Source organism: Tachyglossus aculeatus, chromosome 4 (genome assembly GCF_015852505.1).
Source record: "Tachyglossus aculeatus isolate mTacAcu1 chromosome 4, mTacAcu1.pri, whole genome shotgun sequence".
In the NCBI taxonomy this organism is placed as follows: Eukaryota; Metazoa; Chordata; class Mammalia; order Monotremata; family Tachyglossidae; genus Tachyglossus; species Tachyglossus aculeatus.
This window is the reverse complement of record NC_052069.1, coordinates 114,595,819-114,618,340: the sequence shown is the minus strand read 5'-3', so window position 1 is coordinate 114,618,340 and position 22,522 is coordinate 114,595,819. Positions and strand designations below refer to the sequence as shown.

At 47.7% G+C, this 22,522-nt stretch overlaps 1 protein-coding gene across 1 annotated transcript in view; it reads left to right on the top strand.

Moving 5' to 3' along the window:
• Nucleotides 1-22,522, top strand: part of HMCN2 (hemicentin 2) — a 155,825-nt gene that overhangs the window by 86,880 nt on the left and 46,423 nt on the right. The window contains 16 exon segments of the mRNA XM_038745120.1: nucleotides 531-692; nucleotides 2,120-2,401; nucleotides 2,522-2,689; nucleotides 2,986-3,099; nucleotides 3,734-3,820; nucleotides 4,586-4,777; nucleotides 6,506-6,679; nucleotides 7,594-7,707; nucleotides 8,533-8,675; nucleotides 12,785-12,935; nucleotides 16,796-17,011; nucleotides 17,965-18,078; nucleotides 19,439-19,626; nucleotides 20,031-20,127; nucleotides 20,748-20,909; nucleotides 21,915-22,028. Coding sequence (XP_038601048.1) covers nucleotides 531-692; nucleotides 2,120-2,401; nucleotides 2,522-2,689; nucleotides 2,986-3,099; nucleotides 3,734-3,820; nucleotides 4,586-4,777; nucleotides 6,506-6,679; nucleotides 7,594-7,707; nucleotides 8,533-8,675; nucleotides 12,785-12,935; nucleotides 16,796-17,011; nucleotides 17,965-18,078; nucleotides 19,439-19,626; nucleotides 20,031-20,127; nucleotides 20,748-20,909; nucleotides 21,915-22,028 — 2,478 coding nt within the window.

Below are 22,522 nucleotides of genomic sequence, written 5' to 3'. Positions count from 1 at the left end.
TGTCCCGCCATCGACCCCCGGCCCACGCCCTCCCCCTGGCCCGGAATACCCTCCCTCTGCACATCCGCCAAGCTAGCTCTCTTCCTCCCTTCAAACCCTACTGAGAGCTCACCTCTTCCAGGAGGCCTTCCCAGACTGAGCCCCCTTTTTCCTCTCCTCCTACCTCCTTCCCCTCCCCACAGCACCCGTATATATGTTTGTACAGATTTATTACTCTATTTTACTTGTACATATTTACTATTCTATTTATTTTGTTAATGATTTGCATCTAGCTTTACTTCTATTTATTCTGATGACACCTGTCCACATGTTTTGTTTTGTTGTCTGTCTCCCCCTTCTAGACTGTGAGCCCGTTGTTGGGTAGGGACCGTCTCTATATGTTGCCAACTTGGACTTCCCAAGCACTTAGTACAGTGCTCTGCACACAGTAAGTGCTCAATAAATATGATTGAATGAATGAATAGCAGACGAATTGCGGAGCTGGTATTAGAACCCAGATCCTCTGATTCCAAGGCCCGTTCTCTTTCCAGGTGTCCCCCTTCCCTCCGACGGGGAAAACAAAGAGTCCTTGTCTGCTGTGGGGAGGTTGTTGTTCCTGGGGAGGGTACAGACCTCCCAAGAGGGGAACTACTCTTGTGAGTGCAGTAATGTGGCCGGCAGCAGCAGGAGAGACCAGAGGCTGGAGGTGCATGGTAAGCCGGAGAAGGGACCGGAGACGAAACCCGCGAGCACGGGGGGGGGGGCGGGGGGGACACCAAATGGTTCAACCGCAGCACATACAAGAAGCCCTCAGTCCTGGTACTTGCCACCTTCCTAATAATAATAATAATGATGGCATTTATTGAGCGCTTATTATGTGCAAAGCACTCTTCTAAGTGCTGGGGAGGTTACAGGGTGATCAGGTTGTCCCACGGGGGGCTTGCAGTCTTCATCCCCATTTTCCAGATGAGGTACATGGAGGCCCAGAGAAGTGAAGTGACTTGCCCAAAGTCACACAGCTGATAATTGGCGGAGCCGGGATTTGAACCCGTGACCTCTGACTCCAAAGCCCGGGCTCTTTCCACTGAGCCATCCTACCACATCACTGTCCTAGAGTTCCATGATGCCTGGGGTTGGGGGCTGTGGGATCGGATCATGCTGGGACTCCCACAAATCTCACATGGTCCAGCTCCCTTCATAACAATAACAATAATAATAATTGTGGGAGTCGCTAAGCGCTTACCACGCACCAAGCACTGTATTAAGTGCTGAGGTAGGTGCAAACTAATAAGGTTGGACACAGTCCCTGTCCCACATGGGGCTCACAGTCCAGAAGAGAGGGGGAATGGGTACTGAATCCCCTTTTACAAATGAGAAAACTGAGGCCCAGAGCAGTTAAATGACTTTCCCAAGGTCACACAGCAGTCAAGTGGCAGAGCAGGGATTAGAACCCAGATCCTCTGACTGCCAGGGCCTCGATCTTTTCACCAGACTGTGCTGCTTCCCAGTAGCTGCCTTTAATTAGGACAGAACCTAGTTTTTGAAGAATTAGAAAAGATTTGCCCCAGATTTCCTCAGTGAAAGCCTTCACAGTTAAAAATGACCTCACTTGAATCCATGTCAGGTCTTTTTTTAATGGTATTTAAGCACTTACTATATGCCAGGCATTGTACTAAGTGCTCAGGGAGATTCAAGCTGTCAAGTTGGACACGGTCCATGTCCCACATAGGGCTCGCAGACTTAATCCTCACTGTAAAAATGAGGTAACTGAGGCCCAGAAAAGTTAAATGACTTGCCCAAGGTTACCCAGGAGACAAGTGACAGAGCAGGGATTAAAACCCAGATCCCTCTGACTCCCAGTCCCGTGTTCTATCCACTAGATGTTGCTACTTTTCTTTGATGGTTTCCTTAGCTAAATCACCTCAGCCCCTTTAACCTGTCCTCGGAAGTTCCATTTCCAGCCAAACAATCCTTTTTGGAAACTCCTTCCTGTGTCTCTCCAAGATCACCCTGTTCCTTTCCCATTGCGGAGCATAGAGCAGTACTTGATTCTCTATTTCCAGGGAATAGCACTGTGGGTGTGGTAAGGAAGTGAGTCCACTCAAGTGAGTCCTCTCCCCCTTCCCCTCACCACTTGCAGCTCCTCCCAAGATCACCAACGGTGGGGAGCCCCTCACCAGAGTCTACGGGACACGGGCCGGCACCGTCTCCCTGGAATGCGAAGCCACGGGGAGGCCCCCACCGATGGTGAAGTGGGAGAAGGATGGCCGGCCCGTGCGGAGCGGACGGGGACTGCGCCTGGAGGACGGGGGGCGGACACTATTGGTGGAGCAGGCGCAGAGCTCCCACACTGGGCGCTACGTCTGTGTGGCTGAGAATGCAGTTGGACAGGATGAGAGGAGGTTTGACCTCCTGGTGCAGGGTGAGTCCTGGGACAGCCACACTGGCAAGGTGGAGAATCCGGGAGGTGGAGAGGATGAGGGGACCAGGGCGGGCCTATGCAGATCTGGCCTTTCCCATTAACATCTTGTCCTGTTTCTAGTTCCTCCAGAGCTCACTGGGGACACAGAACCTCTGAAGAATGTCACAGCTGCCCTGCACAGTACATTGACACTGTACTGTGAGGCAACTGGAGTCCCTCCCCCAACTGTGCGCTGGTTCCATGGAGAGTTGCCCATCATCCCTGAGGAGAATACATACTTTCTGTCAGGTGAGGTACATGCTTAGTTGGAGAACACTTCTTGTCAGGCCCAGCTACACATTCTAGATGTGCATTTCTGAATGTCCATCTGAAGAGGATTGCAAATGTCAAAAATTAAGAGATTTCCCCCAGTTGTATCCAAAGGGCCCAGTTCCCTCCTCGATGGCTTCCCTGGTGTACCATGCCCTGGGAGAGAAGTGTCAGGTTGCTGCCTGAATTCTCTGCCACTTTCTAAGTTGAGGGTTGGGCGAGAAGAGGAGGCAGACCCCAGTACCTCTCACATTAGGGTCCCCTCGTCTCCCCAGGTGGATGGATTCTGAAGCTGATGCGGGTGCAGGAGAAGGACAAGGGCCTCTATTCGTGCCTGGCCAGCAATGAGATCGGAGATGTGAGCAAGAACTTCAGCGTGGACGTCCTGGGTAAGGAAGCAGCAGCGCGAAGCTCCTCCTGGAAATTTTCTGCAGAGATTTGAACCTTTGCTCCAGGCACATCTAAGGTTGACCAACTGGAATTCCTAGGATTCTGTTTGAATTGAGGCCCTCAAAACTGTCCCGGGCTGTAGGCAAGGGGGAGAACTGGAATTGGTTTATTCTGCCCATTCCAATCATCCTCTCCATTGGGACAATGTAAAGGAAATAATACCTAGTCACTTCCTAGTAATGCCTAGTGATAATACCTAGTAATTATTATTAATATGGTAATAACACCTTAGAGAATCAGCGTGGCCTTGTGGAAACAGCATGGGCTCCACCACTTGTCTTCTGTGTGACCTTAAGCCAGTAGCTTAACTTCTCTGTGCCTTAGTTCCCTCTTCTGCAAAAATGGTGACTCAATGCCTGTCCTCCCTCCTACTTATATTGTGAGCCCCATGTGGGACCTGATTAGCTCGTGCCTACTGAAGGGTTTAGTATAGTGCTTGACACATAGTAAGCATTTAACAATATTAGCATTTAACAATATTATTATCTGTTAACCATCTGACTGGCCAGGAAGGCCAAGGACCCTGCCTTTCCTGCCCCCAACTGCTCTCGTTCTTCTCTCCTGGATCCCCAGTGCCCCCCAGCATTGTGGATGAGGATGCAGAGGAAGTGCTCAGACTCCCTGAGGGCCAAGCTGCCAACTTCTCCTGCAATGCCACAGGTAAGAAAAATTAGGGTTAGGGCTCTAATCGATGAGGGCCGGGGGGTGGGAGTGGAAGCGCAAATTGAACAGAGATCCTCCGGTCCCTGCCAGCTTCAACTCGGGGAGAATTGGCCCATCTGGCCCTCGGTGGGAACCAATAACTTTCATCTGCCTCTTTGGCAGGGAGGGAGGGACTCAGTGAGAAATCACTGTGCTCATGGAGACCAGAGGAGAAAGCCACCTAACCATTCTGATCCTCAGGTTCCTCACTGATAAAATTAGGGTGAAATACCTGTTTTCCATCCTTCTTAGGCCGTAAGCCCTGGGTGGAACAGGGATTATGTTGTATCACACCAGCACTTAGCAGAGTGCATGGCACATAGCACTGATTATATATCATCATCATTGTCATCAATGGTATTTACTGACCACTTTATGCAGAGTACTATCCTAAGAGCTTGGGAGAATACAAAGGAATTGGTAGGCACATTCCCAGCTCCCAGTGAGCATGCAGTCGTTATTATTTTTCCTCCATGACTGACACTTGTGATTTTACTTCTGGCATTATCTACCGACTTTCTGAAAGTTCCTAGCCCCCAGTTCTGAGCCCCATAAAACTGATCTAGAAGGGACCAGCACAATCCATGAGAGCCTGTGACGACGAGGCAAACGCAACTCAAAGCTGAGGAATTTCCCTTTTTCTCACCTGCTTAGAACAGTGCTTGGCATATAGTAAGTGCTTAACAAATACCATTAGTATTATTATTATTATTCTCTGACCAGGTAATCCCAAACCAGTGATCACGTGGTTCAAAGATGGCCGCCTTCTTCCCGAGGGATACCCCTACTATATGTCCCCAGATGGGTCCTTTCTGCAGATAAATCAAGTCAACCTCTCCAGCTCCGGTCACTACTCCTGCATTGCCGCGAACTCCATTGCCGAGAGGACCAAGCACTACCAGCTCAGCGTCCTGGGTAAGAAAAAGGGAACCAGCACAAGAGAATTCAGCTGTAAGTCTGTTGGCTGAGCAAATACCCTAAGAATCTGTTCCTCTGACATTCAATCGGTCTGGCTCATTTGGAATCCACCTCCAACTAATGACCTTGGCAGCCCACTCACTTATTGCTGATGGAAAAGCCCTAGTAACTGGGTGTTCTGAAGGGGTCAGAGAATCCATCTTCCCTCCCGGCTCTGCCATTTGTCTGCAATGCGACCTTGGGCAAGTCACTTCAGTTACCTCATCTATCAAGTGGGGATTGAAACTATAAGCCCCACGTGAGACAGAGATTGTGTCCAACTTGATTTGCTTGTATCCACCCCGGCACTTAGTACAGTGTCTGGCACATAGTAAGCACTTAACAAATACCGTAATTCTTCTTTTTTTATTTTGAGAGGAAGGGTCTTCATGGAGGAAATGGGAAAGACCTACTGTCTCTGGTGTCAGCTTTGGGTTAACTATTGGAAACTGCCCCCTAATTCCAGGACACCTGGGTTCTGTAAAATTTCTGTCCCTACCTGCTCCCCCTCCCAACTGACACATCCCTGTTCTGGGGTCCCTGCTTCCCGAAGTGCCTCTGATGCCTGAGCACAGAGAAGGGCAGACATTGAGACAACAGTGGCAGGACCCGGAAACAAATATGGGTCACTGTAGAAGCCATGTGGGAAACCCAAATACAATGGCTTAGAGGCTTGGGAGTCGAAGGACGTGGATTCTAATCCAGGCTCCACCACTGTCTGCTGTGTGACCTTGAGCAAGTCTCTTCACTTTTCCATTTACCTCAACTGTAAAATGGGGATTAAGACTGTGAGCCGCATGTGGGACAGGGACTATGTCCAACCTGATTACCTTGTATCTACCCCAGCACTTGGAACGGTGCTTGGCACATAGTAACAAATGCTGAACAAATACCATCATTATTGTTATTATTATTATTATCAATAAGATAAGCAGCAACCCCTGGTGAAGATGCAGAGGCCTCCAGGCCAGACAGTACGAGTTGGTGATCCTCTCTCTGACACATCTCCTAGGGCTCCTGCAGGCCTTTTTGCCCCTTAGGGCCTGGCATAGGGCTTTACCCTCTTAAGATTCTAGATTGTGTTTCCCCTTCTCAGTGAAGCAGCATAGTTTAGTGAAAAGAGCACGGGCTTGGGAGTCAGAGGACTTGGGTTCTTATTCCGGCTCTGCCACTTGTCTGCTGTGTGACCTTGGGCAAGTCACTTAACCTCTCTGTGAGTCAGCTATCTCCTCTGTAAAATGAGGATTAAATTCTATTCCTTCTTAAATTGTAAGCCCCATGTGGGACAAGGATTATATAATAATAATAATAATGGCATTTATTAAGTGCTTACTAAGTGCAAAGCACTGTTCTAAGCACTGGGGAGGTTACAAGGTGATCAGGTTGTCCCACTGGGGGCTCACAGTCTTAAGCCCCATTTTACAGATGAGGTAACTGAGGCACAGAGAAGTTAAGTGACTTGCCCAAAGTCACACACCTGACAATTGGCGGAGCCAGAATTTGAACCCATGACCTCTGACTCCAAAGCCTGTGCTCTTTCCACTGAGCCACGCTGCTATCCAACCTGATTAACTTGTATCCACCCCAGCACTTAGAAGGGTGCTTGGCACCTAGTAAGTGCTTAACAAGTACCATTATTTGTTATCATTATTATTATTATTCTCTGATAAGACTCCTGTCCCCTAGTGGCTCCCACCATTTCGGGGGTGACCGAGGAGAGTGCTGATGAGGACGTGACGGTGACGGTCAATAATCCCATCTCTTTGATCTGCGAGGCCCTGGCCTTCCCCTCTCCCACAGTCACCTGGATGAAGGACGGACTTCCTTTCGAGGCTTCTCGCAATGTCCAGCTACTCCCAGGTAACTGCCTCTATTGACCCCAGCACCTTGGGATTCACAGCTCTAGGATCCTACGCCTAGAAGTGCCGAGATGGAACTGGGGGATGTGGAGGTGGGTTGGCTCAGGGGAATGTATAAAGTTTACAGTTCCGACTCTCTCTTTTCCAGGGTCTTAGAGTCCTCTCCTTGGGCTGATGTGGTTGGTCTTTACCAGTAGATTATGTCTTGATTAGATGCATGGACCAGTCAGTTACTCATATTTATTGAGGGCTTACTGTGTGCAGAGCACGGTACTAAGCACTTGGGAGAGTACAATATAATAATAAGCAGACACATTCCCTGCCCACAATGGGCTTAAAGTCTAAGGGGGAGACAGACATTAACATAAATAAATGACAGATATGGACATAAGTGCTGTGGGGCTGGGAGGGGGAAGAATAAATGGAGCAAGTCAGGGCGACACAGAGGGAGTGGGAGAAGAGGAAAGGAGGGTTTAGTCGGGGAAGGACTTTTGGAGGAGATGAACCGTCAATAAGGCTCTGAAGGCGGGGAGAGTAATAATCTGTTGGATATGAGGAGGGATATGAGGAAATATCTCAGTTCAGTTAGTTCTGTGGGGCAGAATGGGAAGCTGCTGTGAAGACTGTATCACTTGGGAGCCATGCCAGTGGAGAAGCCCACAGTGGGGAATCTCAGGTTCCCCTTCCCCTTCATGAGGGGTGGTCCCTTTAAAGCAGAGAACAGGAGGTGTAGTTTAAACTAGCATCCGTTGCCCCCCTAGTCAAGGCCCAAAGTCACCCTATCTTAGAGAGATCATTTTCCCTGGGCTGCACAACTCAGTGCTAGGGTGGTCAAAGACCTTATTACCTAGTAGGGAGGAGAGCTGAGGCCTGCGCTAGCCTCCAAGGGACATCTCTGCCTCTGGCCCTGCCCAGGTACGCGGGGGGTGCAAATCCTGAATGCCCAGGAGGACGACGCTGGCAGGTACACCTGCGTGGTGACCAATGAAGTTGGAGAGGCCACGAAGAACTACCACGTAGAAGTCCTCAGTATGTAATGAGAATCCCCCTTTGGACCACACTCCCCTGGAAAGGCACGGTTGGACTTGTTCCTTGTCCCCTGGCAGCAGCCTGGCAGAACTCCAAGCCCTTTTCAGGCAGCAACCTCTCCTTAGTTATAACCACAGCTGGAGGATGTTAGATTTTAGGACCTTGCAGAGGTCCTCTTAATCTTTCCTCCTCACCCCTGGGCAGGGAAATCCCTAAGCCTTACTTCAGAGAGCTCCCCATTATATTCCTCAAAGTTTTCAGGGAAGGACAATTGGAGCTAAATCCCATGGGAGGTTTCTTGGACCAATCAATCAATCAATCATATTTATTGAACGCTTACTGTGTGCAGAGCACGGTACTTAAGTGCTTGTGAGAGAACAGTATAACAAAGCTGGTAGACAGGTTTCCTGTCCACAAGGAGTTTACCTTCTAGATGGGGAGACGGACATTAATATAATTGAATAAATTATGGTTATGTACATAAATGCTGTGGGGCTGTGAGTGGGGTGACTAAAGGGGACATATCCAAGTGCAAGGGTGATGCAGAATGGAGTGAGAGTTGGGGAAATGAGAGCTTAGTCAATTAAAGGAGATGCGATTTTAAAAGACTTTGAAGGAGGGGAGGATGATTGTCACCCAACTGAGGCGTCTTGAGAGCGGCTGCATCAGTGACTCCCTCCCTCTTCACTTTGGAGGTGGTCCCCCTCCAGCTTTGATATGGTTCCACTGATCCCAGAGCACGTGCCCCTCTACTGCAGAACAACAGGGATGGGTGACCCCCGGCCAGCTCCAGGTCCGATTCTAAGGTTTTGCTCTGGCTTCTAGTTCCCCCTTCGATTTCCAAAGACGACCCCTCGGATGAGTTTAGCGTGAAGGAGGTGAGAACCAAGGTCAACAGCACCCTGACCCTGGAATGCGAGTCCTGGGCTGTGCCCCCACCCACCATCAGCTGGTACAAGGATGGGCAGGTGAGTGAGGGTGACTGGGTTGGGAGGAATCAGGAGCACAATTGGAGTATTCAAATTTCTGGGTCTCCAAGTCCTGATGGGGTCAAGGCACACTGGTGATTGTCTCCCGGAGTTCAGCGAGCAGCAAGGCCTACTGGATAGAGCACAGGCCTGAGGTCAGAAGGACTTGAGTTCTAGTCCCGGCTCCACTACTTGTCTGCTGTGTGACCTTGGGCAAGTCACTTAACCTCTCTGTGCCTTAGTTACCTCATCTTTTGAATGGGGATTAAGACTGTGAGCCCCCAGTGGGACAACCTGATCTCCTTGTAACCTCCCCATGGTGGGGAACCCCATGTGTGGGACATGGGCTGTGCCCAGCCTGATTAGCTTGAAGCTTAAAGGAATAGATAGTATCTATTCCAGCACTTAGAACAGTGCCAGTCATTTAGTAAGTTCATTCATTCAATCATATTTATTGAGCACTTACTGTGTGCAGAGCACTGTACTAAGCGCTTGGGAAGTACAAGTTGGCAACATATAGAGACAGTCCCTACCCAGCAGCGGGCTCACAGTCTAGAATCAATCAATCAATCAATCAATCGTATTTATTGAGCACTTACTATGTGCAGAGCACTGTACTAAGCGCTTGGGAAGTACAAATTGGCAACACATAGAGACAGTCCCTACCCAACAATGGGCTCACAGTCTAAAAGGGGGAGACAGAGAACAGAACCAAACATACCAACAAAATAAAATAAATAGGATAGAAATGTACAAGTAAAATAAATAAATAAATAAATAAATAGAGTAATAAATATGTACAACCATATATACATATATACAGGTGCTGTGGGGAAGGGAAGGAGGTAAGATGGGAGGATGGAGAGGGGGATGAGGGGGAGAGGAAAGAAGGGGCTCAGTCTGGGAAGGCCTCCTGGAGGAGGTGAGCTCTCAGCAGGGCCTTGAAGGGAGGAAGAGAGCTAGCTTGGCGGAGGGGCAGAGGGAGGGCATTCCAGGCCCGGGGGATGACGTGGGCCGGGGGTCGACGGCGGGACAGGCGAGAATGAGGTACAGTGAGGAGATTAGCGGTGGAGGAGCGGAGGTTGCGGGCTGGGCAGTAGAAGGAGAGAAGGGAGGTGAGGTAGGAGGGGGCGAAGTGATGGAGAGCCTTGAAGCCCAGGGTGAGGAGTTTCTGCCTGATGCGCAGATTGATTGGTAGCCACTGGAGATTTTTGAGGAGGGGAGTAATATGCCCAGAGCGTTTCTGGACAAAGATAATCCGGGCAGCAGCATGAAGTATGGATTGAAGTGGAGAGAGACACGAGGATGGGAGATCAGAGAGAAGGCTGGTGCAGTAGTCCAGACGGGATAGGATGAGAGCCTGAATGAGCAGGGTAGCAGTTTGGATGGAGAGGAAAGGGCGGATCTTGGCAATGTTGCGGAGCTGAGATCGGCAGGTTTTGGTGACGGCTTGGATGTGAGGGGTGAATGAGAGAGCGGAGTCGAGGATGACACCAAGGTTGCGGGCTTGTGAGACGGGAAGGATGGTAGTGCCGTCAACAGAGATGGGAAAGTCAGGGAGAGGACAAGGTTTGGGAGGGAAGACAAGGAGCTCAGTCTTCGACATGTTGAGCTTTAGGTGGCGGGCGGACATCCAGATGGAGATGTCCTGAAGGCAGGAGGAGATTCGAGCCTGGAGGGAGGGGGAGAGAGCAGGGGCAGAGATGTAAATCTGGGTGTCATCAGCGTAGAGATGATAGTTGAAGCCGTGGGAGCGAATGAGGTCACCAAGGGAGTGAGTGTAGATTGAGAACAGAAGGGAACCAAGCACTGAACCTTGGGGAACCCCCACAGTAAGAGGATGGGAAGGGGAGGAGGAGCCTGCAAAAGAGACTGAGAAAGAACGACCGGAGAGATAAGAGGAGAACCAGGAGAGGACGGAGTCTGTGAAGCCAAGGTCAGATAGCGTGTTGAGGAGAAGGGGAGACAGACAACAAAACATATTAACAAAATAAAATAAATAGAATAAATATGTAAGTGCTTAACAAATACCACAAAAAGAATCATTGGCATATATATATATCCTTGGAATATATATATAGTCATCTGAACCTCCCAGAATGCCATTTGTGGGGTTTTGTGCTGTCCATCCCCTAATGGGCAGCCAGAAATCTGGTTGGTCCTTGTACAAGTTCAGGATGCCTTTATTTCAGGGCTGCATAATAACTGATAATCATGATATTTAAGCGCTTATTGTGTGCCTGTTCTGAGCATTGAGATAGATACAACAGGATCAAATCAGATACAGTCCCTGTCCCACATGGTGCTCACAGTCTATCAATCAGTTGTATTTTTTGAGTGCTTTCTTTGTGCAGGGCACTGTACTAAGCACTTAGTTCTCCCTCTAAGTGGAGAACAGATATTGAATCCATATTTTGCAGATGAGGAAAGTAAGGCACAAAGAAGTGAAGTAACTTGCCCAAGGTCACACATCAGATAAGTGGAGGAGCTGGGATTAGAACTCAGGTCTTCTGACTCCAGGTCCATGCTCTTTCCACTAGGCAATTCTGCTTCTCTAAATGGGTGAATAGGTTGGAAAATTCTATCCTCAGAATCAGAAAGAGTTTTGGTAAATCTGGGGCTGATTCCCTTGGAGACAAAGGGATGGGGCTCCCACCCTGGGCCCAGCTGGTCAGTGGTCCTGTTTTTGAGGTGCTAAATTCATTCATTCATTCATTCATTCAATTGTATTTATTCAGTGCTTACTGTGTGCAGAGCACTGTACTAAGCGCTTGGGAAGTACAAGTTGGCAACAACGGTCCCTACCCAACAGCGAGCTCACAGTCTAGAAGATCTTGGCAAGGGGTCACCTGGGGAATGATGATGATGATGGTATTTGTTAAGCGCTTACTATGTGCAAAGCACTGTTCTAAGCACTGGGAATGACCTTTACTAGTCACCTTTCTGAATCTTTAGGCAAAGACCCAGGGAATGTGAGTCCTGCCTACATTATAGTCCTGGATTGCTCATAAGAGAAATTGTTTTTCAGTTGGAAAAGGATGTAGTTAATTCAAGTAGATTCCAAAACCCAAGTCCTTGTAAAGTAATGGGGCCCCGGAAAATTCATTCATTCAGTCGTATTTATTGAGCACTTACTGTGTGCAGAGCACTGTAGTAATCGCTAAGTGCTTATGTATCCACATCCATCTAAAGATCATAGAGAAGCAGTGTGGTCTAGCAGATAGAACACAGGCCTAGGAGTCAGAAGGACCCAGCTCCACCACTTGTCTGCTGTGTGACTTGGGACAAGTGATTTGACTTCTATGCCTCAGTTTACCTCATTGGTAAAATGGGGATTATTAGGGCCATGAGTCCTATATGGAACATATGCTGTGTCCAACGCAATAACCTTGTATCTACCCCAGCGCTTACCTAATACCATTTTTTAAAAACCACGTCAGTAGGAAAATGAAAACTCTCAGGTTCAATTGGTTGTGAGAAGCAAAATTCTGAGTACTGAGGACACCACCATGTTCTTGGACTTGGATCCAGTTTATTTTTCTCTGTCTGGTTCCAGTTGCCTATGTAGACTGACCCCAATGCTTTTTTTTTTTTTTTTTTTTAAAGTGTTTAATCACTTCATGCCAGGCACTGTTTTGGGGTAGATTCAAGATAATCTGGTTGGAAACAGTCCATGGCCCGCTTGGGGCTCACAGTCCTAATCCTCATTTTAATAATAATAATAATGGCATTTATTAAGCGCTTACTATGTGCAGAGCACTGTTCTAAGCGCTGGGGAATTTACAAGGTGATCAGGTTGTCCCATGTGGGGCTCACAGTCTTAATCCCCATTTTACAGATGAGGTAACTGAGGCCCAGAGAAGTTAAGTGATTTGCCCAAAGTCACACAGCTGACGAGTGGTGACACAGCTGACGAGTGGTGAACAAATGAGGTAACTGAAGCCCAGAGAAGGCTTCAGTTCGTGGCTTGTCCAAGGTCACACAGCAAACATGTGGTGGAGCCAGGATTGGAACCCAGGTCCTTCTGACTCCCAAGAGACCCATGCCTCTTGGCTTATTTAACTCTACCTGTGCCGGTTTCTTCCCTTGCTTTCTCCTCCCGTGATCAGCTGGTGGTCTCAGGGGACCATCTGCGCATCCAGGCTGACGGGAGGCTTCTCCAGATCCAACCAACCCGAGTCTCGGACTCCGGGCGCTACCTGTGTGTGGCGACTAACGTGGCCGGAGAAGACGATAAGGACTTCAACGTCCTCATCCAGGGTGAGTACGTGCGCAGCTCAGAACCTCTTCCCTTCTCCTCCTACAGGAAATCTGTCTACCAGCTCTGTTGTATTGTACTCTCCCAATTCATTTGTTCATTGGATCATATTTATTAAGCACTTACTATGTGCAGGACACCATACTAAGTGCTTGGGAGAGTGCAGAACAACAATAAACAGACACATTCCCTGCCCACAATGAGCTTACAGTCTAGAGATGGAGAGACAGACATCAGGACGAATATGTTCCAGATATGATCATAAATGCTGTGGGGCTGGGAGGGGGGATGAATAAAGGGAGCCAGTCAGGAAGATGCAGAAGGGAGTGGGAGAAGAGGGAAGGGGGGCTTAGTCTGGGAAGTCCTCTTGGAGGAGATGTGTCTTCAATAAGGCTTTGAGTACAGTGGTCTGCACACAGTAAGCACTCAATAAATCCCACTGATTGATTGATTTGGCTTAAGGGGAGTACAGTGGTCTGCACACAGTAAGCACTCAATAAATCCCACTGATTGATTGATTTGGCTTAAGGGAACTATAGGATTTGGGACCTCCGGGCCACTTGGGTGGCTCATAAGAAATGGAGGGTCAACAGTGACTAGAGTAGCCTGCTCTTCGTTTATTAAAGTATGCAGCTTCAGGATTTCACCCAATTTTGATTCCCAAATCAAATTTTACGAAATTAGGATTCAGTGTGAAAAAATACTAAAAATGTTATTTTTTACACTTTCGTGTGATGAATTGAAAATAGAATTAAATATATATTTTGGACTGGAATATCTGAAAATATTGGCCATTTCTTAATGGGTCATGAGTTTTGTTGTTTATTTTTTTTTCCTGGAGGATTTCTCTCCTCTCCACTCTAAAGAGTCTGGAGTTTTCTTGGGTAAGTGGTAGTACACTTAGTACAAGCGCTTAGTACAGTGCTCTGCACACAGTAATAATAATAATGATGGCATTTATTAAGCGCTTACTATGTGCAAAGCACTGTTCTAATCACTGGGGAGGTTACGAGGTGATCAGGTTGTCCCAAGGGGGGCTCACAGTCTTAATTCCCATTTTACAGATGAGGGAACTGAGGCACAGAGAAGTTAAGTGACTTGCCCAAAGTCTCACAGCTGACAATTGACAGAGTTGGGATATGAACCCATGACCTCGGACTCCAAAGCCCGGGCTCTTTTCCACTGAGCCACGCTGCTTCTCAGCGCTCAATAAATACGATTGAATGAACTAATGGTAGCAGTAGTCAGGGGTGTACAAGAAAGATGTGCCTTGCTAAGGGTACGAAGACTGTAAAATGATGAGTTCCCAGGAGATCATCTTTGATCATGTTCCTCCAGTTGAAGGTACAGCTTTATGGGTTATTGACAGATCACTTCTTCTAATCAGTTTCCTCAGACAGGATGTTATTGGTGGACACAACTGCCAGTCGATTTGCGGAAAATACTCAGGATGGCAGAGGCCTTTGACAGGAATTTCATGTTTCATAATTAAAAAGCTTGCTCCTGGGATGGGAAACAAGGAGATACAAGGGGACATGAGGGTCGTGAGGAGGCATAAGAGGAAAGTCAGACCTTACTTGCTCCCCCTGCCCTGCCCTTTCTTTGCTAGTACTGGGTTAGTGGAAAGAGCACAGGGGCTCTATTGGTTACCTGCTGTGTGGCCCTGGGCAAGTCACTTAACTTCTCAGTGCTTCAATTCCCACATCTGTAAAATGGGGATTCAAATCACCAGATCGCTTAACTTCTCAGTGTCTCAATTCCCACATCTGTAAAATGGGGATTCGAAACCAGTTCTCCCTCCTACTTAGATTGTGAGACCCATGTGGGACTCGATTATCTAATATCTAACTCAGCACTTAGTTCAGTGCTTGACAAACAGTAAGAGTGTAACAGCTACGGCAATTATAATTAGTGGTGGTTCTTGCAAAAGCAGTATTTAAAGGACTAGGACTTCTTAATTTGGCCCACTCTACCAGCCTCCTGGCTGACAATATTTAAGGGATTTGCAAATAGCAGAATTCATTCAATCATATTTATTGAGCCCTTACTGTGCGCAAAGCACTGTACTAAGCGCATCACCATCCATAAAGGGAACTGCCGCTTGATGGAGAGCAATGCTGCTATTTGGCGAATCTCTTAATTGTTAGCACCCATGACCTTCTATTACATGCTTCTATTAGAGAAGCAGTATGGCTCAGTGGGAAGAGCATGGGCTTTGGAGTCAGAGGTCATGGGTTCAAATCCTGACTCTGCCAATTGTCAGCTGTGTGACTTTGGGCAAGTCACTTAACTTCTCTGTGCCTCAGTTCCCTCATCTGTAAAATGGGGATTAAGACTGTAAGCCCCACGTGGGACAACCTGATCACCTTGTATCCCCCCAGCACTTAGAACAGTGATTTGCACATAGTAAGCCCTTAACAAATACCATCATATTATTATTATTATGGGATTTTATTTCATGTTTTGAATGGGAAATGGCTCTTCCCCCACAAATCTGTCTGGATATGTTGGGGTGTGTGTCAGAAGAGGAAGAAACAGTTTTGTCACTCGAGTGAGTTCTACAAATGCTTTTTTCGGTAGTGCATGTCTCTTCAGGAACCCAAACTCCACTTTATAGAAGAATGGGCCTCATGCTGTGATGCTGAGTGTTTTTTAGCCACTTGGATTATTTGCAAATGACTGAAAAGAGCAATTTAGCAGAAGGAAGGAGCACTTGATGCTGCCCACCAGATTAACTATATATTGTGATTCACAATCACAACCTTCAAGAGAGTCACCAGCTAATGTGGGGCGGCTGGAGAATTCCACAAGAGCTTTCAGACACAAGCTAAATGCAACAATTTAAAAATACCAATGCAAACAAAACAGCTTATCAGCTGCCTCTTGCACTTTTGCAACTATGTATCCCCAGCCTCAGCCCTTTGATATGTTTGTCTATTTCAATTGAGCTTCCAGTTTATTCTGATTTCTCTGTGTAAATAGTTTTATGTCTGTTTCCTCTGTTAAAATGTAAGCGTTTTGTGGGCAGGGAATGTGAAAAGACCCAGCCAGTCAAGATTCTGTTCTGAGTAACTCCTATATGCAGAACATTGAATTTACTGAGTCGGAGTGTTGTGGACGCAGTCCCTAATCAAAAGGAGACAAAATATACATAAGTGAATGTGAAGTGAAAGGAGCAAGGGAATGTAAAACGTACATAATGAGTACAAATAACAGAAACACATTGAATTTACAGGGGGCTAATAGAAAGGATGGGAGAAATCAGTCAGGAGGAGTTAATGTGGGAGAGCTTCAAGCAAGAGACGCACATGGTCTGTGATAAACAGCGTGGCCAAATGGAAAGAGCACAGGCCTGGGACTCAGAGGGCTTGGGTTCTAATCCTGGCTCTGCAATTTGTCTGCCATGTGACCTTGGACAAATTGCTTAACTTCTCTGTGCCTCCGTTACTTCACCTTTGGGGATTGAGACTGAGAGCCCTAAGTGGAACAGAGACTGTGTCCACCCTGAATATCTTTTATCCTCTAGACTGGAAGGTCATTATGGGCAGGGAACATATCTTTCCAATTCTCTCATACTCTCCCAAGCACTTGGAACAGTGCTCTGCACATGGTAAGCACTCAATAAATACCACTGATTGATCTACCCCGTTGCTTAGTACAGTGCTTGGAAACTAAACACTCAACAGATATCTTTAAAAGAGAGAGGGGAGAGAGAGAATGGATGAGAATGAACATTTCCAACAGCCACTCTTGATAGCAGGACTTTGTCTTGGATTCCCCAAAGCTTCAGTGCGGGCCCTTGAAGATGCTAGGATTCATTTTTCCCAGTGGCATCAACAGATGGTTTTGTTTCTCCTTGCAGTGCCCCCCATGTTTCAGAGGTTGGGAGACACGGCTGCTTTTGAGATCCGCTACCAAGAGGAGGAGCAGCAAGGAGGGGTGACAGAGTACCGGGAGATCGTGGAGAATAGCCCCACATACCTGTACTGTGACACCAATGCTGTCCCACCCCCAAAGCTCACCTGGTACAGAGACGGGCAGCCCCTCTCCAGCGCTGAGGGAGTCTCGATACTTCAAGGTATGGGACTGGCGATCTTATCCTTGGTGCAGAAAAGGCATCTGGACGTTTTGGGTTGTGACTTCTGGGAATATGTTGATCTCCATCACTCTACCCTGGGGTTCCCTTCTGAGAAAAATCAAGTCTTCAGATCATGTGGGTCTGGAACATAATTGTCATGTCCAGCGCTTAGAACAGTGCCCAGTGCTTAGAACAGTGCTATGCACATAGTAAGTGCTTAATAAATGTCATTATTATTATTATTATGTCAAAGCCCATTGAGTAGGGACCATCTTCATATGTTGCTGACTTGTACTTCCCAGGCGTTTAGTACAGTGCTCTGCATACAGTAAGTGCTCAATAAATACGATTGAATGAATGAATGTCAAACCGGGTTAAAACATATCCACTCTTCCCTTTCCTCCTTTCCCTCTTTACTTCTTTCTTCCCTCTCCTGGTCTCTCTCCCTCGCCCTCTCTCCCTCCCTCTCCCTTTCCTGAGCTTTCCCTCTCCTTCTCTCTTTCCCTCTCCCTCATGTTGAACTGATCTTCAAGCCTGGCTTTCCAGTCTCTGTGGCTTTGGAAGTCTCTTGGAGCAGTGCATGAAGGGAGGAATATGCGTGAATCAGCAAATCACATCATGAACATGGAGAATGAGTGGTACTTGAAGAAAAGTTGAAACTGTGAATTAAAATAACAAGACTTTGTTTTAGTGCAAAAGAGAGCCGTAATGAGGATATTCAGGGAGGTGCATAGATGTGTTGTGAGAGAATTCAGCTCTTTTAGGTGACACCTGGGGCTGATCCTGTTGCAGCTGTGTGTGGGAGGAATTACCTCAGGAATAAAAAGGTGTTTCCATCAATTTGACTGTCTCTATGTTCACTTGAAGAAGCTGCCTTCTTGTCCCAATGCTCTCTTGGGAGAATCATTGATTCAAGTGTATTCTTCCTGCCTCTTTAATTCCGTTGCCCTTAGGGGGCCGGGTATTGCAGATCTCCATGGTCAGAACAGAAGATGCTGGAAGATACACTTGTAAGGCAACCAATGAAGTGGGAGAGGATTGGCTTCACTATGAGCTGTTGGTGCTGAGTAAGTAGCCCGAGTGGGGACTAGAACTGGCCAGGCTCCTTTTGGACGGGGTTTCCTTCTCTAGAAGATCCCTGCCAAGTGCGGACGATCACGAGAGAATAGGCTGAATTGTAACATGTTATGGCTGTGAACACAGGAAGCACTATTGCCTTTTGGATAGAGCAGGGGCCTGGGAATCAGAAGCATCTACGTTGTAATCCCAGTTCTGCCACTTGTCTGCTGTGTGACCTTGGACAAGTCACCTAAGCTCACTGTGGGCAGGGAATGTGTCCATTTATTGTTTTATTGTACTCTCCCAAGTACTTAGTACAGTGATTTGCCCACAGTAAGCAGTTAATAGGTATGATTGAATGAATAACCTCAGTTCCCATATGTAAAATAGGGATTAAGACTGAGCCCCACATGGGACATGGACTGTGTCCAAACTGATTAGTTTGTATCTACCCCAGCACTTAGTACAGTGCTTGGCACAGAGTAAGCATTTAACGAATGTGAGCCCGTTGTGGGCAGGGATTGTCTCTATTTGTTGCTGAATTGTACTTCCCAAGCTCTTAATACAGTGCTCTGCACACAGTAAGCGCTCAATAAATATGATAGAATGAATGAATGAACAAATGTCATAAAGATAAAAAAAATGTTGAGGGATCACACTCAAACCGCAAGAGGCTCATCTACTATATAGATGGGATTGGGGACAAAAGCAATTTCACAAATATTTCCTCCAAAATATTTAGCCCCATGCCACCTTGCATCCCTCAGGATTTCCTTCAGTCTCCCTTGTCACATTGTCTCAATATTCTGGCCACTTTGCTAGCTAGTGGTCTGATACAGGTGTTTCTGCCTGACCATTTTGCAGCGATCAAGGGAAACTGAAAGGAAACTTCAGCCGATGACTGACTCTTCCATAGTCCTCTACCCCTCTAGACCGTAAGCTCACTATGAGCAGGGAATGTGACTGCTAATTCTGTTGTATTATACTTTCCCAAGTGCTCTGCACATAGTAAATGCTCAATAAATATGATTGACTGTTTGATCTTCCCTGGAAGACCGTCACAATCCTAAATTCCAAGTTCATTGCTTTGTCTTTTTTTCCCATTTCTGGCTCTAGAAAATGCAGGTTTAGTCTCAAACCCCCAGCCTGACATTTTCCTGTAGGTGGGCCTGGTCCTTGGGCTGGGAGGCAAGGGTGAGATGCCAGCATCTCAGTGTGGAGAGGGTGGTGAGAGCGGAGGGGAGGAAGGGCAGTACTTAACTAGCTCCTTCCCATAAGTTCCCCTCACACTGTCCCCTTGTTCTTCCCCAGCCTCTAATGCTGTCCCGTCTCTGCTTCTTCCTCCCCCTTTTCCTCCCTGCTCCCCAGCTGCCCCTGTGATCCAGGGCGACACCGAGGAGCTGGTAGAAGAGGTGACCGTGAACGCCAACAGCACTGTCAGCCTCCAGTGCCAGGCTTTAGGAAACCCAACCCCTGCCATATTGTGGCTCCGGAACGGACTGCCCTTCCCTCCAAGCCCTCAGCACCAGACCTTGGAGGATGGGCGAGTGCTGCAGGTTAGTGTCACTGGGTCTCGCCCGTCTGGATGTCCGGAGCAATCTAGGCTTCCCTGCTCCAGAGTGTTGTGGGACAGTCTATGCAGCTTTGAGTAAGATTGAGACCCAGAGGGGAGTATCCAGATCACCGGACCCCAATACAGTGTCGTGTCTAGTGCTGTCCACAACACCTAATATAGCATCATGCCCCCAGTAGTTATTCGGTACTGCTTTGAGATGACAAGGAGGAGGAAATGACTGTGCTTTGTGGCTGCTGGGCTACCCTCCCTGCTCTGGCTTTTTTTTTTTTTTTGCCCACTCTGGAGGTGGGGTGGAGGGTGAAGGGGTGGACGAGCCAGACAAAGCTGGGGTGGCTTTAAGAAGGCACAGATGGGCTCCTGGCACCATCTTCTCCTCCTCTGTAGGTTTCTGCCACTGAGGTAACAGATGCTGACAGCTATATGTGCCTGGCGGAGAACCAGGCGGGGTCAGCAGAGAAGATGTTCACTCTCAAGGTACAAGGTGAGCAGGATGCATGGCTCATTCAGTGACTGTTTCCTCTCACTCTTGGGCCTCCCTAACGGTAGCTTTGCTGGGTCCTGTTACTGTATCCCTCCCTCTATCCCTTCTTCTGTCTCCTGGAGAAACATAATGGTGATCATGGAGACCCCAAACAGCCCTGTGAATCAGATGGGCATTAGACATTAGATGGTGTATTGTACTGAGTGTCTCCCTTTCTTTCCCTCTCCCCTCTCACCCTCCTTCTCTTTCATCCTTTCTCTTTCTCTCTCTGTTCACCTCTCCCTCTCTTTCTCCCCCTCTCTCTTCCTCCCTCTCCTTTCCTCTCCCCTTCTCTCTCTTTTTTTTAGCATTTATTAAGTGCTTACTATGTGCAAAGCACTGTTCTAAGCACTGGGGAGGTTACAAGGTGATCAGGTTATCCCACAGGGATATTAATCCCCATTTTACAGTTGAGGTAACCGAGGCACAGAGAAGTTAAGTGACTTGCCCAAAGTCACACAGCTGACAATTGGCAGAGCCGGGATTTGAACCCATGGCCTCTGACTCCAAAGCCCGTGCTGTTTCCACTGAGCCATGCTGCTTCTCTTTCCCTCTCTCTCCATCTGGTTCTGGGGCTACAGTCCCACCGAGGATCGTGGGTCCGAATCCGGAACAGGTTGTGGCCATCGTGAACAACAGCGTCTCTCTGACTTGCAATGTCCAGTCCCACCCTGGCCCCGAAGTCACTTGGTACAAGGAGGGCCAAACACTGACATTCAGTGAAGAAATCTTCCTCCTGCCTGGTATGTAGATGGAGCGCTTTGAAAATGCCTGGACGAGGGGGAAGGTGTGGGGCGGAGTCTTCTCCCCTTTCCCTCCCTCAGTTGACAATCTGAGGCTGGGAAGTCGGAGAAGAGGCTGCGTGGTCCTGAGGCAGTATGGCCCCAGAGGGGCTATGGTGGGTTTGATGGAGGGCAGGAAGGACATGGAAAAGGGCTCGAGTGTGGGGGGGTGGAAAAAGAGGCAAGGTTAGGAGGTTGGGAAAGTGGATAGAGGGTGATCCAGTCCAGTGAACCAGACTGGATTGACAATAATAATAATAATAATGGCATTTATTAAGCGCTTACTATGTGCAAAGCACTGTTCCAAGCACTGGGGAGGTTACAAGGTGATCAGGTTGTCCCATGGTGGGCTCACAGTTTCAATCCCCATCTGATAGATGAGGTAACTGAGGCCCAGAGAAGTGAAGTGACTTGCCCAAAGTCACGCAACTGACAATTGGCAGAGCCAGAATTTGAACCCATGACCTCTGACTCCAAAGCCTGGGCTCTTGCCACAGTAACCGTAATCTAGACTGTCTTGGGCCAGACACCGAGGCCCATTTTTAGAAGGAGGAACATCCTGTCCGGAGCCTCTGCTTACAGGATCGTCATCCCGCTGTGGCCTGAAAACAGATTTCTTTTTTTTCCTCCCTCACTTTTTTTTTTATGGTATTTGGTAAGCGCTTAATATATGCCAGGCATTGTACCAAGTGCTGGGGCAGATACAAAGTAATCAGGTTTGGGTGCAGTACTTGTCCCACATTGGGCTCACAGTCTTAATCCCTGAAATCAGTCAGTGGTATTTGAGGGCTTACTGTGTACTACACACTGTATTAAGTACTTGGGAGAGTGCAATACAACAGGATTAACAGATGCAATATGGCTGTTGTACTTCCCAAGCGCTTAGTCCAGTGCTCTGCACACAGTAAGTGCTCAATAAATACGATTGAATGAATTAATGTTGGGGCTTTCTTCCACCGCCACCAGGCACTCACACCCTGCAGCTGCCCCACGTCCAGCTCTCTGACACCGGATCCTACACGTGTGAAGTTCTCAATGCTGCTGGTAGAGACCAGAAGTTGACCCAACTCAATGTCTATGGTAAGCAAGGCTGTGTGGCAGCTTCTCTCAACCTCTGCCACGCTATACTTCCATCTCCCGAGCCTTAGAGGTGGAGCCAGAGCAGTTTAGGTGCAAGGAGAATTGGCAGAAACCATTATTCATTCATTCAATCGTATTTATTGAGCGCTTACTGTGTGCAGAGCACTGGACTAAGCGCTTGGGAAGTTCAAGTTGGCAACACAGATGGTCCCTACCCAACAGTGGGCTCATAGTCTAGAAGGGGGAGACAGAGAACACAACAAAACATATTAACAAAATAAAATAAATAGAATAAATATGTACAAATAAAATAAATAGAGTAATAAATATGTACAAACATATATACATATATACGGGGCTGTGGGGAGGGGAAGGAGGTAAAGTGGGGGGGATGGGGAGGGAGAGGAGGGGGAGAGGAAGGAGGGGGCTCAGTCTTACATTGGAGAAACCAAAGAAACTGTCAAGCACTCTTCATTCATTCAATCATATGTATT